Below are 18,699 nucleotides of genomic sequence, written 5' to 3' on the forward strand. Positions count from 1 at the left end.
ATTAAGATATCTAGAAATAATTTTGTATTTGAAATTAGTTGGCTCTTTTTGCTTAGTTCCAGTTTTTTATATTTTTTTGGATCATCCCTAGATTTTACAAAACCTATAATTAGGAGGAGGTCTTTTGAAGGTTTTCGTAATCAAAACACCTTTTATAAATTCTATATTTTTATTGGTCACCTATCAATATTATAACATCTTAAAGTCATGACTCATGATATCCCAGTTCCCTTTATTTTTGGGCTTCCTATTCTTTCCCCCTTCTGTAATAGATGAGATTCATTTTTCTGAAAACACACCTCAGTCATTCTGTCCTCTTTCCTTGAGGACTTAAGTATCTTACTGGCCTGTGGTTTCAATTCAGTCCACCAGACCTTCGACAAATGTATTAGGGCCATGGGTACGGAGGCTCCACATTCCAATCAACGCTACTTACAGTGCATATCCAGTATGAAGCTTTTCTCCTTGGGCTTATCTAATTGCGTATTCAGTGCCTGACATGTGAATACGGAATTCAAATCGTTGCGCTGCACCGATGGCCACAACAGACGGTTCTCGATAACATCGCCGGAATTGTGCTCGTTTTGATTGTCGACAAGCAGTCCATTTACGAGCCAACGGACCTGCGGTTGCGGCCGACCTATAGGGATCCAAAAAAAAGCGAAAAACCGAAAAAATGGAGTTAGTAAAATGGTAGTAAAAACGAAAAATGGTGCAAATTAAAAAGTCAAGCTTGAAAAAATACCACAAGGCAAGCCGAGGCAGGGCCGAAAGTAGTGAAACCCAAAGCAGACTTTGTGATATTTTCATTTGCAGCACTTTTCCTTGTGCGATGTTTTCCTTGCTTTTGCTTTTTTGCCGGTCAAAGCTTTTAAGGAAATTAACAGGAAATTGTCTAGCCGAGCATACGGATATGGCCAGTGTGAGTGAGTGTGTGCAGTGCAGGGCTATTGGGGTTAAGTTCGTCCTTTGTAGTCAGTCAGCTCAACTTACCGCCCACCACACGACAAGTGATAACGATATCGTCGCCCTCCTGCTTGGGCCCCAATTGGGAGCCGTTCAGCTGACGACCCCAGCGGTCCATGATGATTGGCTGCTCCGGAAGTACTAAAGACAAACACAGGAAGTAGGCAAAAACAAACACACACAGGCAGAGAGATAGATTCGTTTTTCGATGACACTCGTGAATGCGATTCAAATGTCCCACAGTCCTCGTGCGGGGCAATACTCACTTATTACTGACAAATTGAAGCGGAAACTTTGCGTTTGACTGGTGCGAAAATCCACACGACAGCGGTAAATACCCTGATCATGGCGCTTGACATCCTGCAAAAATGGTAGGTTATTACTTGCGGTTCTGAGCTCTGTGATGCAGGTGGCTAGGTAAATGGGAAATTAGCATGCACACACATTGGCCCAGAATACCATATAATTTTCAATTATTGCATGACACTTGAGCTCTTGTGGTTTTCACTCGAGTGCGTTTTAAAACGTTGCTTCTGTGTCACTTCTCCTCAAGAGTCCTTGTGTGATTGTGCAGAATCTGTGTAGTTTTCTATAAATAGGATTTTTCGGGATTGTTCTTTTGGGCTCTTGGCTCCTTCCACTCGAATTTATTCACTTATTTAATAATTCAATTGGGCGAGGCAGGATTTGTAACATTATTATGACATTTTCTGGTTGAACATTGCTCAAAGGCTCAAATCAATCATGTTAATTCGCTTCTAAAATGCTTTTGATTTATTGCTAACATTTTTGTGGATAAAAGGTAGGTACAAATTCAAAAAATACACGGGATTTCCCTGTTTTAAAATATTTAACTCATCATGAGTAATATTCTATATTAATGACAAACTTAGTTCAGGTCTGTCGCCCAATCAAAATAATTTTGGTTCATTTGGCATGATCTTCCGAGGGTCTTTGACCTGCTCTACTAAAGCTCTTTGACAACCTGCTCTTTGAAGTGATATCCATGATATGGGGCGTATCCTTTTGCGACATCCACTCCCAGATACTCGACTCCTGCATTCGCTTGCCACTCATAAACAGCGTCAAGTTAATTGGCTCGCAATTGAAACGCAATTAAAATTAATTTATAAGCTCAGCACCCCCCAAAAGCCCCACCCAGTGCAATTTCAGCACATAACTCATAAGTAATATTTTTACTAGACTCCAAGAGCGTTTTCACCTGGCGGATGTACAACTGCCGCCCCTTCGTGTGCATTTCACATTCATTTCAGAATGCAGCTCGTTAACGAGAACCCCCTGTTTATTGCTTAACTCACTTAAGACCTTAACTAAGTTGGCCTTTAAAAAGTCAAATGCCAGGGCAGGGAAACCCAAGGCGAAGAACTGGAGTAGCAAACACGTTGCATAAGTACGAAGTACGAGCTGCGAAGTACGATGGTATGTATCTATGTATTGCATGACAGAAACGCTAAATCAAGTTATCTGTAAACATGCAAGACATTAATAAACATTTCGCGTGCGCCAGGCAATTTAACAACTTTTGATATCTAAATTTGTTTTCCACATTCCACATTCAGTTTCCTCGGCTCTTCTTAGCCATGTTTTCGCCATTGCTGCTTCCGCTATTGGGTTTTCTGTTTTTAGCCAATTTTCCCGCTTTTTTTGATGTTTTTCTGGTACGCAGTTGGGATTTTCATTTTCATTAAATGTATAACACTCATCGCTTCATTGGATTTGTATCGCAAATTGCATTTGTCGGGGGAAAAAAAGGAATTTAAAAGCTAAATATAAAAGTTTCACCACCGATTTAAATTATTTTAGGCCCACCTGTTTAAATAGGATAGTTTGTGCTATTTTATATACCGCCTTTTTTGCAACATTTTGTATGTATTCATTTAAAATGTGCATTCATGCAAAAGTTTTTTATACAGATAGAAATAGGCATGGCCAGTGGCCCAAAAAAGACTGCGGAGAATGCATCTTTTCAGGTGCATTTCGATTGAATGCATTATTTAATTCCAGGTAATTTGAAATGTTAAATCCGCGCATTTATTTCATTATCCTTCGCCGCACCCCCAGCCAAAATTAATGGATGCTATGGATCCGGGATCCCCACGGGGTAAATCTCACCTTAATTTCCAAGGTTGCTGGCTGCGAGTCAAAGTGGAACTTGGCACGTGAGCCAAAAACCTCCGGGGCTGACCAATGTCGGGGCTGGTTGAGGCTCTCCTTATCGCGCACATCGAAGCTGGGGAAACACAGAGATGGGGAACACACAAAAACATTAAATAACATGAAGCCTTGAAAAATATACCGCCCGCCCATGCCCCATTAATATTTAATGTGGGCGGCTGCCTCGCGAATTAAATCAAGCCCCAAAATTTCGTCCAGCTCGGAAATTAATGAAATCCATAGCCAATATAATTCAGCCACCCCCCACACTCTTTCGCACCGTACGCCTCTGAACTTTTTGCACGAAAATTAGCGTAATTTATTTTGGTTTGCTCATTAGGCGGGGTGGAAAATTCAGTGGTGGCGTGAAGGGGGGCTTTTGTGTGTGTGAAGCCTTGCCAAATGCAATTTATGCGCTGCAGATACGAATTATTTTTTGTTTGCCTTTTAGGCATTTTATTTCTCAAATTGTTCTGCGCATTTAAGCCAGCACTGCATTTAATGGCCTAAGTTTATACTTGCCGAGAGTTTCGAACTTTCCAAGAGCTTTGGGTATTTAAAAGACAATATACTTGGGCATGAAAGCCGGGCAGAGATAACGCAAAATGCAAATAAAAAATGCAAAGTTTAGATTGGCTGCTTTTCTTAATTAAAGTATTTTTAAAGTTGGTGAGGCAAACAAATAAACAGATAAATAAGTGCCAACACCAGAGCCCGAAGGCTGAAAATCCCTCTCATTTGCAGTGATGTATTAATTGTGATTTTATCCACTTAAAGCCAATGACTTTAATGGCAGACAATTAAAATACCAGAAATATTTGCACCTTTACATGGTTTACGCTGAATTTAATTTCATTAAAGCGCACTCCGTCAATTAACATTTTTTCGTTCTGACGGATGCCTGAATTTGAAACCAGACTGAGGTCTCTCAATCAGAGGAGGTGCTTTTCAGCCACTCCGCTGCTGTCTCTCCTCAATGGCACGGCTCTTTCACTTTCCAACAAATTGTTGCTGTTGCAGCCACTTTCGAATGTTGCCGCGGCAGCCGAGGGTTAAGCGCCCTTTTGTATGCAACACACAATAATTTATGCGGGAAGCCGTCGAACTTGCACTCGTTGCAAATGCAACAACTTAATTGCCGCACGGCCAGCAGCCAGTCGACTGAAGTGGAGGGGAATGCTGGTATATAACCCAAATTTTACTCCTCTTATTTTGGTTTTTTTGTGCTCCTTTGCGACGCCGTTTTAATTAAAACCTAAAAAACAGTTGCACTTCGCCTAAATGGCAGCAGCAGCAGCAGCAGAAAGCGAAATTGCGGAGGCACTCGCTCCAACTTAATAATGGTTCTCGGGGATCCGGAGCCTATGCAGCAACTGTTTATGGCTAAATAATACGCAACGAACTCGGCTGCCAGCGAACGCGACTGCATGCAAATTGAGTGTAATAAAAGTGCACCGCCGGCCCAAGGAGGCAGGACTAAAGAGGAAGAGGCTCGCAGGATGGCGGCACAGGAAATAAAGTGCACTGACTGATTGAATTTGGAAATACCCTGAAGGCAAATCGAGTTGGCCTTACTGCAAGCGGCAGAACCAGCAAACTCCATTTATGTGGGCTAAGAGTAAAGGATGTTGCAGGGATTTTATTAAATCCTGTGGTTTTCAAACTGCAAAAAATGTTAAGGTCGAACAGTAAATGTCACTACCAGCCGTAATATATTTTATATATTTTAGAACCTTTAAAAAACGAATAGAGGAGCTTAATATATAACCTGTGTTGATTTTCTTTTATTTAAAAAATAATATTATAATAATAAATATTGGTTAAACTCAATATTTTGAATTACTTTAAAAATTATTTGACTTAGAAAACTTTGATATAAATAATATAATTCTAAAAACATTAGCTGTGCGTGGTTCTTTTGGCTCAAATCCCTTCCTAACTATTGCCAACTGCAATATTCTCAAGCTTTTCCGCACACCCCGAGATACCCTAGGCGAGGGCAAAAGCAATTATGTAGAGGAAAAAATCTTTGGTTGACAACCAAAGGGCGCAACGTGGCGTGAAAACGCCGTGAATGCAATTAGAAGCTAACACAGTGCAGGCTTTCCCAGCCGAGGGCCGTCAATTACGGCCATTTTATAGGGGACCCGGCTTCGGCTGACCCGAGCGGTGTGATCTGACCTGCGTTTACTTGGCCATTCGCCTGTAATTTAATCTTCGCAGCCCGTCGCCGCTCGACTTGAATATTTTCGCCCTGCCCCGGCCACATAATTCCTGTGGTTTGTCATGGCCCCAGGTTAATCACTCCAAATTAGGTAAACATAATTAAGTTAATACCCGGGCGCAGACAGAGGGAAAACAAAAGTCAAACAAAAAAAAAAGGGCGGGAGGGAGAAAAAAAACAGGTGGGGTGGCTAAGCTAAATCACACATCCTGCCAACGCACACACGCAAGGCAAACACACGAGGACACGGGAAATCATAGCATACTTATGTGCGTTGGCGCCCCAAACAATTTAAAAAAGGTAGCAACTCTCGAGACTGCCGTTTGCATTTAATTATATGGGCGCCCGGGCCGAGACAATGGACCAATTGAGAACGGGGAGACCAGTGAGCCCAGGGATACCCCGGGGGGACTCACCTATAGAGCGGAATGCCGGCATTATCGCGGAACCAGAGCACCATATACACATTATCCAGTGGCTCCGTGATGGGGCAGGGCAGCGACACTGATTTCCCCTCGACGGCCTCGATGTCCTTCGTTTTCACTGCGGTTCGAATCGGGTTCCGGGCAAATTATGTTGTCACGGTTTGGTCAGCATCATGAAAATAGAAAATAAATGCGTAAAATTTGTTAATTAAATGTTCCATTTCTGTGCATGCGTGGCTGGCCGGCAGCCCGGCAGCCCGGCTGGCGAGCAAAGCTTTTAGCAATTAAATGTTGATGGTGGCTTAATTCCTACGTAATTACAAATGCGTAAATTTGAGCCGTCCTTTACTTTACGGCCCCCGCTCCCCCCGAACATTGCGCACCCATTGGCTTAGCAACTGCCTGCGGGCGCCGTGTTTATTTATTATGCATGTGCAAATGCGTGCACCAGGGGTTTTTTTCTCTCTTTGGGCTCGACAGGCTTTTAGACCCTTTTATAGGATCAAAACTTGCAAAGCTTAACAGGCAATGTTAAAGTTTATGCCGGGCGAAAAACAACATGCATGGCATTAAAGCAAATACAGCTCCTATTATGGTAATTAATTCGGTTTTGCAATATATCCTTTTCTATATTTTAATATCATTTCTCTGTTACATACATTACGTTTTAGGAACTGCTTGACGCATCTCTGCACTTATTTATCCCGCCTAGTCAGCTGAAATTTAATTGTCTCTCCCTTAAAGTCCCCTATTTTATGGCTCTATGCGTCGTTTTTAGCTGCAACAACCTTTTGGCATTGAATCAAGCCGCGCAACAACAATAGCTGTCACATGTGCTGCGGCTTTTGCCACATCTCTTGCTGCTACTGCCGCTGTCCCGCGTCATCTCATATCAAATGTGTATAGATAAAAGTGTGTATAAATATAAATAAAAATGTCTGCGCTGAAAATATTTCGCATCATATCAAAAGCAAAAGGGGCCATAAAAAATCGCTGTAACATCCTTCAAAACGCCCTCTCCAGCCCCCTAAGCCTACCCCTTCGCGTTTCTCTTTCGGTTTCCCGTTGACTTTATGTGTAAATATGAAAAAATGTCATTTTATTGCCACAATGCGTCGAAATTTTGTGAAAATTTATTGCGCATACGCAACGTTGTACAATAAATATGCGCTTAAATGCCCTCCAAATGTATGGGTATGTGTAGGGGTGGGGGTGTTCGCATGTCAGTGTGTGAGAGTGTGCTTTATGCCTTCCCTGTTTGCTTAGCACTGCCGCCTTTGTGGACAAAGGCTGCCTCACAGCCTCGCAACAGCAGCGATTCGAACAAAAAGCACTCGAAAATCGAAAAACATGCGGCCCGTCTGTGGGATGAAGAATGCCAACGCCTCTGGCAAATTGCTGGCGATTCTTTGCCATATTTCTGGCAGATTTTTGTGCAAAAAAACGTAGCCAGCCTTGCAGAATTTAATATTTAAAATAAGCTGGAAATTGTTTTGGCCATTCAGAAGCACTCGCAAAAGTTTTATATTTTTTATTGTATTAATATTTAAAGTTTCATCAATTTCCTATTAGACTGCATAGCCCCATTACATTTTTAAGACCACTTAATATTTTAGCACTATTTAAAAATAATGTTATTTCAGTTTTGGATTAAATATAACGCCTCTTAACATTTTACGAACCAAAAAATTTATATTTAAATTTAAATTAAAAATTACTTCAATAATAGGTCTATGATTTCTGTGATGCCTTATACAAAAAAATCTCATCTCTTAGAATTTAAGAAACAAAATCCAAATAAGAAACTTAAGAATACAAGTAGTAGCTGCCAAATATTTCCCACAGTAATCCCACGAATTTCCCTGAAATAAGCAACACACATTCGAAGTTAAACCATTTACTTCCAATAAAATCTGCCATTTGAGGGGAAATCCATCACCTTTCGTGACATCCATTAGTCTGGCAATCCCAGCTCCTTGGATTCCAATGCAGTTTCTGGGCGATGCTGATGGTGCATCAAAGGAATGGCAAGGCGAGATGCATAACGTTGGCTGCATTGCTAAACGACTGGAAACTGAAAACCGGAGACCCAACCCTTCCCTGGCAATTTTGAAAATTGTCTACTCTGCTCGGCTGTCGCCCCTTTTGGCTGCATTTTTGTGTCGCCTTTGGTTTTGGCCTTCACTTAACTAAGGCAGCCAGCCCGACAGCTCGTGCATGTTAAAAGCTATTTAAATATGCTCTCTTTGAATGCCTTGATTGGCTTACTTGGGCTCTCGCACTCGCTCTCGCATCTCGGGATGCCATTCCTCCTCGCCTGACCTCCGACCTCTTCTCCACATCTGTGACCTCCCCACCCCGCCTTTGACCGGGCTGCGTTTGCTTTCGCATTTGCCTTTGGCCCGCCTTGACTTGGCTGCTGACAAAAATGGAAAGAAAGCCAAATGAAATAACAACGAACATAGATGGCGATGTGAAGTGCTGGAGCTGCATAACCTTTTTGCATGAATTAACCCCATAACGACCAATGAGCACTGACGGCTTAAGTGATTTTGCCTATCGAGATCAAAGAAGGCGATTATCGCAGCCGTTTTGGGAAAGTTTGCAACCATGCGAAGAGCTGAAAGCAAACTCTCAAAGCCATCGCTTGAATTTTTTATGGCAGTTTTTATATATTTTCCCAGTTTAATATTGAAACTAGCAACCAAACTTTACAGTCATTATATTTTTTATGCAAAAAAAGAACCATTTAAAGAGATTCTAAAGTGGTGCGAAAATATAAAACAAAGATATAGATAAAATCATTTAATATTTCATTGAGCCTAGTGCTTAGACCTGTCCAATTACCCTGTTTCAGTGCATTTAGCGAACCCATCTCTCGCCAGCAAAGTCTGGCTAGTCTAGGGTTAAGCTAACCTCAATCAGTATCAGCTACCGCACACACAGATACACACAGGCACACCAGACGCAACAGCCACCACAAGCCACGCCCCATCGCATACCAGACCGCCCCGCCCACGCCGCCTGCCCGGCCACGCCCACTGGTAACACCCGCACTCAGAAGCTTTCTGGTGATGCAATTTCAAATGCAAAACTTTAATGGAATTTTGCGTTGGCTGTGTGCATGTGTGACAATAGTTTTGCACAACTTGACGCTCTCGCAACTTTTATGTCAAATGCATTTTGCACATATTTTGTTGCGTATTTCGAAGTGCAGGGGCGGTGGGCGGTGCTCCGGGCACGAGGATTAACTTCATGTCAGCCTGTCTAATTGATATTTAACAAGAGGTCTCTAGCCGCCCAGTTATTCCTAGTCGCAGACATAATTGTCGAAGGACCTCGAGGCCCGCAATTACCTTTAATGGTAAACTTAACCATGACGCAACTGCTGGCGCTGCTTACTCCACAGCTCCGCAGGACGAGCATTATATATTTTTTTGGTGACATTAACACGTCACCAGACCGAGGCACTGCGGGAAGGCAGGTAATTGTTTGCACTGGCATTTTTCGATTAATCGTCGGCCTCATTAGCGGTGAAAATTTTTATGATGACCCATGGGGCTTAAGGGCGATTGCAGTGCGAGACGGGGAGTGAGCATGAGATTTATATCCCAGCGCAATATCCGTAGGTCGGGGCGCCAGGGCTTTAGTGAATGCCACATGAGCTCTGGTAATTTTCAGAAATCAAGCAGCTAAGTCCCTTAAATGAATATGAAGAATTTAATTCCATAACTGTACAAAGTCATTGTTAAAATACCACTTAAAGCTGATTTTTCAGACTTTAAAAATCGTAATAAGATATTTTACACAATTATTAAAGTTTATATTTATTTAATTAAAAAGATTAGTATTTTTATTTTTAAGTCTAGTTTAGTATAGTAGTTTTTGTGAATTGGAGTAATCTGCTAAGCGCCTTAAATAAATATAAATAATTTAAAAACAATAATTTATAAAATATTTAAATGATTTAAAAACGTAATTTTTGTTGTAAAGAAATGTTTAAAGAAAGCCAATATTTATTTTAAATATAATCTAATTTTCATAAAATTATGTATCTATTTCATTTATTTTATCTATGGGATGGTTATTAAATATTGTTTAAAGAGGATGTTGTAGAACTGGAACTATTCCCAAATTCTATCAGGTTTTTCCACAGCCCAATGAGGTATTTCAGACCATTACTGTGTGTTTGTACACCAGTTGACTTTTTGAGCCGGTTTTCTGTCTGGTTCCCGTGGTCGGCATTATAAAAATTACGAGTTTTATGGTGGGGCATTAAGTTCGCTGCTGGAAATTAACGTATATCGTGTGGGTCCCGTGGTCGGGCAGTCAGTGGCAGGCAGTTTCGCAAACCACCAATCCCTCTCCCTCTGTGCGGCAGTGGTTATTCATTCTGCCTTTTTCATTGAGTTGGATTATCTGAAGGGATTTCGCTGATATTCACTCTTTCATGGCTCTTATTGTCGGTGACCCACTATCTTTCATCCGTATCAAGCTATTTGGCAAAACTAAAATACGAGGCAATAAAAAGATGAACAGACAGCCAGACAGCAGCAAGATGGAATAAAAAGGTTTTGCTTCTATTATATTATATTTAAAATTTAATCAAATTGAAATTTAGCCAGGACAAAGGATAACGACAAATTGGCAGACAGCCAACGTGAAATAGAATTTAAATAAAATTGGCAAGGCAAAGAGTGGCAAAAAACAACGCGCTGACCGGCAGCTAAAAATATTCAAATCTAATGATATTTTGGCATAAAATTCAATTAAATTTTACCAAAAACCTGTCATTGCATTTGGTACCAGAAATCAAAGTTACTCTAGGGGTATTTTATTGAGACCAGCAATTTTTGTAGTACCTAAACCACACATCACAATTGAATAACATTTTCGTTCCGAAGCTTTGATTAGCAGAGAAATAAAAAGAACCGGTTTCATAGCTGAGTTTATGTGATTTGATTTTTATTTAATTGAAAGCCAACAATTCTCTGTTGTGAAATGAAATGACAATATTTTTGCCGATTTATTACGAAAGGAAAAGGACTCAAAAAGCCAATTGCCCTTTGGCTTAGAGCAGATATAAGGCCATAATCATGAAGAATCTTCACCAGGGGAGAACTGACAGAAAGCAAATGGGATAAGGGTGTTCTGTGGAAAAGTACCCAAGGTGGATATGACGGCAGCAATTCCAGTTGCAGTTGTAGCCAAATCACTTGTGGCAAAATTCAAAATGGAATCACTGCCAATCGGTGTGTCTTGGGTCTGCCAAAATCAATACAGGCAACGGGGGCAGCATCTGCATAAACAGCATCGCCAGGAGCAACAGAGGCAATCGGGAGCAAACAACTAGGCCCAGTTTTATAATAAAGTAACAGAAATCTGTTGGATGGCCTCCACTATCCCCAGCCCCTGGCTTTTTGACCTGACCTGGACCTGGACCTGAACCCCCTCTGAAACTGCAACTTTGAAACAAGGCTTTGGGGTTTCCTGTTGTTGGATAGTTGTGGGCAAATCAAGTCACTTGTCTGCAGGGGCGACAGGGGCTCTTTCAATTTCATGCTAAACGCTATGGCAATGGGGCTCTTTTCTGGCCCGAGGAGGTGGAGAGGTGCGGCGGAGAAAGTTCAAAGGTGTTGACCATGTTGAGGGCAAAAAAGCATAGCGAATATTGAATTTGTTTTAAATGGCAGGCATAATGAGACGACAGGAGCTGGGAGAAAAAGTTTCCGTTGTCTAGTTTTCCCCACGAACAGCCGGGCAGCAGAGTCCTGGGGTTCAGAGAGGTCCTGGTTGTGGCCAGGACGAAGAATTTATGGCTCCTGGGGGGGCTTTAAATGATACCAAAATTTAAATATAATTTGTTTAGTTGACTTTTGTCATGTGAATCGGAAATGGGAAAGATTAAATCTCTGATGGCAAATTTATTGGAAGTTGGGGAAAGATTATTCAACAGTTACAATTTTCTCAGCCTAAAATCGTTTATAAATGGCGACATTAATTATGTCTAAAAAAAAGAAAAATAAAGTACCAAAATAAATGCCTTAAATAAAGTCTTACGACTTTAAAGCCTAACAAACTACGAGGTTCAGCTTAAAATATTCCTGGCTTAAATTCCAATTAAAACTGAAAACTTGCATCAAAGATTTTTTTAAGAAGACTCCTAATATCCTTTGTTTATTGCCGCAACATAAATTTTTTCGAAAGCCTTTTTGGTAAATTATTTCCAAAATATCTTGAACAAGATAAGCTGCGACTTTTCCTCGAATTCTCTTGGCATCACCCAGCCCAGATATCAGTGGTGGATTTTTAACTGGGCCAATACAAATTTTGCGTTCACTGCGCCCCGTATGAGGGCAATAAAGTTTTACGAAACAAACTTAAGTCATCATCTGCCCGAGCTCGTATTCCATCTCAGTCGGGCTTTGGAGCAAAGTCTTTAAGCTGGTCGTCCTGGCTGAGGGAAAATCGACTTAATAACCCAGGCCACCTGCGACCTGTGCCCCAAGGAGAGGTTGTGGAATGGGCCAGAGATTTACATACTAACATACTACAGTGGTGAGCCACAGAATTCACCCAGCTCATAATCTTAAATCTAGGCAATATGATGAGTGAAAGAGAAAGGCCGCAGGAGCGGAGAAGGAGAAGGCGAGAGAGGGTGGCTTGAAAACTATGGGAGTTCGGGATCCTGGAAGGAGAAAAACGAGGCTTTCGGCCCGGCTCTGCTCCTTTTGCCAAACTCACACACATAATGATATGCAAATGTGCATGAATAAGTGTGCTGAAGTGTGCCAAGTGAGCAGACTAACACTTATCCGGCTCACACACACGCAGAGGTGCACAGAGAAAAATAAGATCCATTAAATTAGTTTGTCAAAAAATGTCCGTACGTAAATATAACTAATAAATAGCAAAAAACATTGATTATTATATTATTATTTCATCCATTTTAATACTTTAATATTTAATTTTATATCTCTGATTTTATCCATTTATCTATTTAGATTAAGTTATATCTTTTGGGATACTTTAAGTTATTCTAAAATTTTTTCTGTTCGGTATATTAGCGAGTTCGAAGTCAGGTAACTTAGAAATCCTAAAATTTTTCAGCAGATTTCTGTACGTAATGTACACTAATATTTTTCCCCGTGCACCCACAACATCAAAGCGAAGTCGAAGGCCAAGTCAGCTAGTTAGCAGCTAGTGGAATAGGAAAAGGAACTCCTCCATTGGGTTCGACGTTAATGAAATGTGCAAATGTACCAATTGACCAAACCTCCGGCCCCGAACCACCCGGCCAGGAACCACCCCGACCACAGCCCAGCCAAAGCCAATAGCCTCAAGACGCTCATTTAGTCATTTGCATATTAAAAGCTTTTGTCGCACAAAAGGTTAAATCAAAAGATAAAGCGTAATAATTTTTTGCGCCTTTTGGCTTCCTTTGGTTTTTCTGGCCCGGCTTGGCCCGGTCCTTCGTCCTGTTCCGATCCTGGCCCAGCCACGCCCCCTCCGCCCCAGCCCCCTGTAGTTGTTAACATGCGAATGGAGTCGCGTGGGTGTAGATTGGCTGCAGGGGTGAGATGCGGCTGATGAGATTGGTGGTGTCGGCATGTGCGTGTCGATAAAATATTTCGCTTTGACGCTATGTAAACACTTTTGTGGCATTTCTGTGGAGTTTTTTGTGCGGGCCAGCGCCAGTTATGATTGAAGTACAAATGCGAAAGAGCTGGGGGAATGCGGGCTTTATGGCGGGGGAAAAAGTGGCAGAAATGCGAATCAGAGCACATTTGATGTAGTTGGCAGTTGATTGAGTATATGTGGGTTGAGTTGTTTTTTATGGAGCCAAATTGCATTGAAATATTTCGGGAAATAACTGAGAGTTCTGGCAAGCCAGAGGTTTAAGGGACACAGTTTAAAGTGCTGGTTTGTCAATTTTGAAAATCCGTACGGAAAACTGGATAAAATTTGAAATTAATTTGGATATTCCTTATATGTGTGTAGGCATACTAAAAACATCACTTGTCCTCTTTGGATAGTTTATGCCACTTTAATAGTCATTAAGCGTTATTGTTGCTCACTATTTAACAAGTGAATATGAATCAGTACACACTTTGTCATTCAATAGTAACACGTAACTCATGGGTTATTTCTATAGACCCATCTGTCAAACTGATATTTAGTGCGGGCTTCGCGCCCAGCATAATCTCTCAACGCGGTCAATGTTTTATGTACAATTTGTATCGATTTACTTGGTGTTTTTATGGGCCAATATGAAGGCAACTGGGCTTTTGGAATATTACGAGTACTGTCCACAATGGCTGTGTGTTAAATCTGGCGATGATCTGGGCAGACTTAAAATGCCACAACAATTGCAGACAGCTGCTGCCTCGAAATGCTTAGCTCGGCATAACACAGCGATTGTCAGCACAGGATCCGTACAAATATAAATACGTAGCGGCTTCCATATACTTATATCCCATATCCATTCCCTATGTGTGCACACACTCCCCGCTCTTATGGCCATAAAGTTCAATAGCGCACCATAGACCCACCCACAGGATTTCTGCCGGCAGCTGTGCGAGCTGACATGATGAGCGATTTTAACACTTGTGCGGCGGTACTATATGTTTAAAGGGGCCGGGCAGAAGTATTGCAAATATTCAACCTACTTTCCTGCGCGACCTTACCACGCCAGCAGGCAGCGCACTAGCATCGAAAAGAAAAGCGACAGCAAACACCGATGTGTAGTTATTATGATGGCTTTTGTCCCCCGAACGGCTTATGGCAGGAGGCCAGTGTGGGAAATGCTGCGAAAAAGCCACGCTACACCCGTTCCTATGTGTGCCATTATAAAGGGGGAGGGAAATGCTCTTTCAGTTGGATGGGTATGCTAGTCTATGGAAGCCTATGTCTCATTCACCAAGAGAAAATTTAATACAGGATTTTTAAAACATGTTTTTATAGAGAACAACAAGTGGAAAATCATCTGCATTTTGTATAAAAATGTCTTACTTTGCCAAGACAAACACATATTTTGGCCTGATGACACGTTCTTGTTTTTTAATAAACTAAGCTTCTTATTTAAGTGCATAAAACCTAACTAAATTAAATTAAATTATATGTACAAGCAAGTATCATAATACCTTCCTGTTTTTCTTAAAACGGAATTAGAAAAGATCTTGAACATATTTTCGGTGTTTTTATCATTGCTTCCTCAGCTTGTTTAGGAATTCCTTACTACCCGTCTGCGGTGCTGGGTGCTTATCAAATAATAACAAAAATATAAACGCTTCTATTTTATTGTTATGTGTCAGCAATGTTGTTGCTGGCTGTCGCCGATGCCACCGCTGCTCCTGCGGAGTCGAAAGCCACATAACCAACTGGCAATGACATTTGACAGCCCACACACACATCGCACACACATCCTTACGCACACACAGATGCGAATAAGGACATGTTTACATTTCCAACGGGGAACCAGCGCATACATATAGCACATACATGATAAACAACAATAGCGAAAAAATGAAACCAAACCGTCGTAAAAAAAGATAACAAGTTATGTTTTTTTGCTGTTCGAGTCCTTGGGGATATCCTTCTCAGTGGGCCAATGCCGCGCTGCTCCGAGCGTTGATTTGTTTAGCCCTGCTGGAGCCGCGTATTTGCTCGGAGGACTCCCCGAACACAATTACTTTTAATTTATTTGCGAGCCTTAAATGCGTGCAGGAAATCCTTTTAAAAACTCCCACATCCCCACGCTCGCCGGCAAAAATATAAGCGGAGTGTAATTTAAATTTAATTAACTGTGGAAGCTCTGGGGACAGGGCAAATAATTATAATATACTTAAACTTTAAAGCCAACGCTGAGTGCAGAGCCGTAAAAGAAAGAGTGAAAGAGTGAAATTATATCGTAAAGAAGAGGGTCATCTGCATCTGCTCCATCTTCATCCGAGATCGTAATTGAATCAGCATTAGCCGCTCACAGCCCCCCCAGCTCGTTTATCCCGTACATGTGCTGCTGGCCAAGCAGGATATAATATAGTTGAGAGGTCACGACACTAAAGCCAAACTAGCCGGCACTCTCGCACACATGAGACAGCGACTAACGAGGTCAATTGTAAGTTATTTCCTCTCCACCATCAGCACACAGGATATCACATAAAGGAGCGGCAGCATAGAAGGCAGGCGACAACAGAAAAACAAACGCAAGGATGTGAGGAGCAAGCTGAGGTCCAGACCAGGAAATAGCCCGGCATGAATATCATTAATGGCTAAAGAGCGTTAAAGGTCATTGTTCCTGTTAGCCTTCCGCTTTGCCAAGGGGCAGCAGTCGAGTAGAAGAGCTTAGCCCAGGGAGAAAAAAACTAACTCATTATTATGATTCCTTTCCGGGCTCAGAGATGCTCTGCCAGGATATACGTAGGTGTGGACTAGGCTTAGAGCATACCCTTATGACATCTGCAAGGAGTTACAGAGAAGTGGAACTGCATTTGCATGGCACCCAACAAGCAGTGCTTAAAAAGGATGTACAATTTACAGGATCTTAAATCTTAAACTTCCGAACTTACTAAGCTAAACATAACGTTTCACGCTCCCCTAGACCACAATCTTTAAGTCCTGTCTTCATAAATTCATCTGCTCAAGATCATGACTCAGAACTTCTAAGCTTTTGTGATCCACATACAGTGCTCCAAACAAATCCATTTTCATAAAACAATTTGCACTCTGATGGAGCAATTCTCATTTAAAATACCATCAGAAAAGTGCATTTTAAATTTGCGAAAAACAAAAAAATTAAATGAAGCCTCATGCAAAACTGTGAGTAGAGTGAAATTGTGTCACCTAATTTCACAACAGCTCTTGGCTACGCATCATTGCACAGGACAAATATCACACATACGCCTCGTCTGACAAATTGTTAGAGTTTGTTAGAGGGAGAGAGTGCCACGGAGTGGGAAGGAGCCGGCACGAGGAACCTGAGCTGCAGAACAACAAGAGCAGCATTTGCATGGAATATGAGTTGCAGTTGCACTGTTCCTGCTGTTATTTTACTTCACACGAAAAATGAAATTTCACCTTCCTCTGTCGCTCAGACCAGACGAGGGATATAATTGTATGCATATTTAATAATTCATAACTTTTTCTAGATCACCAGAAATATGAATATTCAGCCAGAACAGGAGTTGACGCAAAGTAGGGTAGAACAAAGGCGAAGTACAGTAGTCATCATAAGTAAGAGACCAAAAGTTATAAGGTATTTGATAGGGAAACAATTAATGTGTCTAAAAGTATGCAACAATAAATTTCTCAATCTGAAACCCAATGATTTAATACTTTTTTCTACAATTAGAGAGTTTGCTGTATACTTTTATCATACTTGCTTTTTTGACTTTCCTGGAACTTCGTGGCAGCCTAATTTTCGTCACCCCTACTTCCCCCTCCCCCGGTGACAGATCCTTTTAAAAGTTTCCCTGTCGTCAACATTGTCGCTGCTCTTCTAGCCATATCTGCAGCCACTATAAAACTATACTATTATTTCATTCTTTTTGAGTTTCAATTGTTTAAATTTGGGTCAATGTGTGCGCTCCTGCTCCCATAGAGGGAGAAATGGAAAGCGGCTGACTGACAGAGATTCCTCTTAGCTTTTGTCTCCGGGCGCCAAACAAACGAGCAACAAAAGGACAAACGGAAGGACAATGGCAACCGAAACATTCCACATACGTGCTTTGTGTATATCAGTGCCAGGTTGAGTCCTACTCAGAGTTGTATGGGAAAAAATGAATAAAACCCACAACGACAAATTTTATTTTATGCAAAATAGTTATGTGTGTGCGCGCCGTGGTACAATATAAAATTTTGTTGTAAATGTTGCACGTTTTTGAGTGGGTTTTTTCATATACCTTTTTTAGTTCGGTTTTTGTTGCTGCTGATATATTGATTTTTGCATTTTTAGGTCGCACGATGTGGGCGGTAAAGTTAGGCGGAGGTGCTGTGTGCGCCACACACGTTTAATGAACACAGATTTATGATACGAGTCACCAAACTTGGCTCCAACACGAATATCCTGGCCAGGGAATTTGGGTTAAGGTGGCCGCCGCTCAGCCCAATTTCGCTTTAAAAATCTTCAAGAGTTTCGCCTTCCTTGCAGCTAATCTAGGGCTTTCAATTTAAATGTCTATCTTATATAATACATTTATTTGTGTACTTCTGCGCTGGCCAATTCAGTTGCTTTGATCTTGAGGCCCCCGTAAAATTTGTCTACAAAACGCCCGTGGTGCTCCTGACCCCATCTATAAGCCGCATAACCCCAAGCGTTGCCTGCTTGCCAGCCTCACAACTCAGCTCTAAGTGAACTTTAAAGCGTAAAAAGGCGGGAGCAGCAACTCTGGTAAACATTAAATAAATTTTTAATAAAGTTTTGCCCTAGAAATTGTTATTTTTAGCTGCAGACGCGGGCAGTGTCAGCGGGAGTAGTTGCGGGAGCAGATAAAATATGACATTTATAGCTGCCTGAATACGTAAAAGTTGAACGCACCCCGAGAGCCTGGAGAGCCGGCAGAGCCAACAGCAAACTGAGTTTTATGTGGCTTATGTAACCCAGCGGGCGGGCGGCAGAATTTGATTGTGGTTGAATATATTATGCAGATATATACACTTTTCAGCGCGCTGCTGGGATGGATTGAGCCAAGTTTGTTTTACGACAAGGTGCAGTAATACGATGATGTATCCCCTGCCAATAGAGAGATGTAACTGGTGTGCGGGGGCATGGGGCGGGGAAATCCGAATCATCGCCTTCAATGCATATTCAGGTGAAGCTACTTATTTGCATAGCCAAGCTCGATCCACGCTTACATAAACATACCCATTGGGCGGGAATCCTGTGAAGTTTTATTAAATTTTTGCCGCCTT

At 41.6% G+C, this 18,699-nt stretch overlaps 1 protein-coding gene across 1 annotated transcript in view; it reads right to left on the reverse strand.

Moving 5' to 3' along the window:
- The window catches only part of LOC108029147 (neural cell adhesion molecule 1), a 70,589-nt gene that overhangs the window by 32,705 nt on the left and 19,185 nt on the right, over positions 1–18,699 (reverse strand). The window contains exons 3-7 of the mRNA XM_017101276.3: positions 5,782–5,908; positions 3,100–3,217; positions 1,233–1,326; positions 994–1,107; positions 437–640 (exon numbers count right to left, since the gene is read on the reverse strand). Of these exons, the coding sequence (XP_016956765.1) occupies positions 437–640; positions 994–1,107; positions 1,233–1,326; positions 3,100–3,217; positions 5,782–5,908 (657 nt within the window). The remainder of the gene's footprint in view (positions 1–436; positions 641–993; positions 1,108–1,232; positions 1,327–3,099; positions 3,218–5,781; positions 5,909–18,699) is intronic.

This window comes from Drosophila biarmipes, chromosome 2L (assembly GCF_025231255.1).
Source record: "Drosophila biarmipes strain raj3 chromosome 2L, RU_DBia_V1.1, whole genome shotgun sequence".
Taxonomy (NCBI): Eukaryota; Metazoa; Arthropoda; class Insecta; order Diptera; family Drosophilidae; genus Drosophila; species Drosophila biarmipes.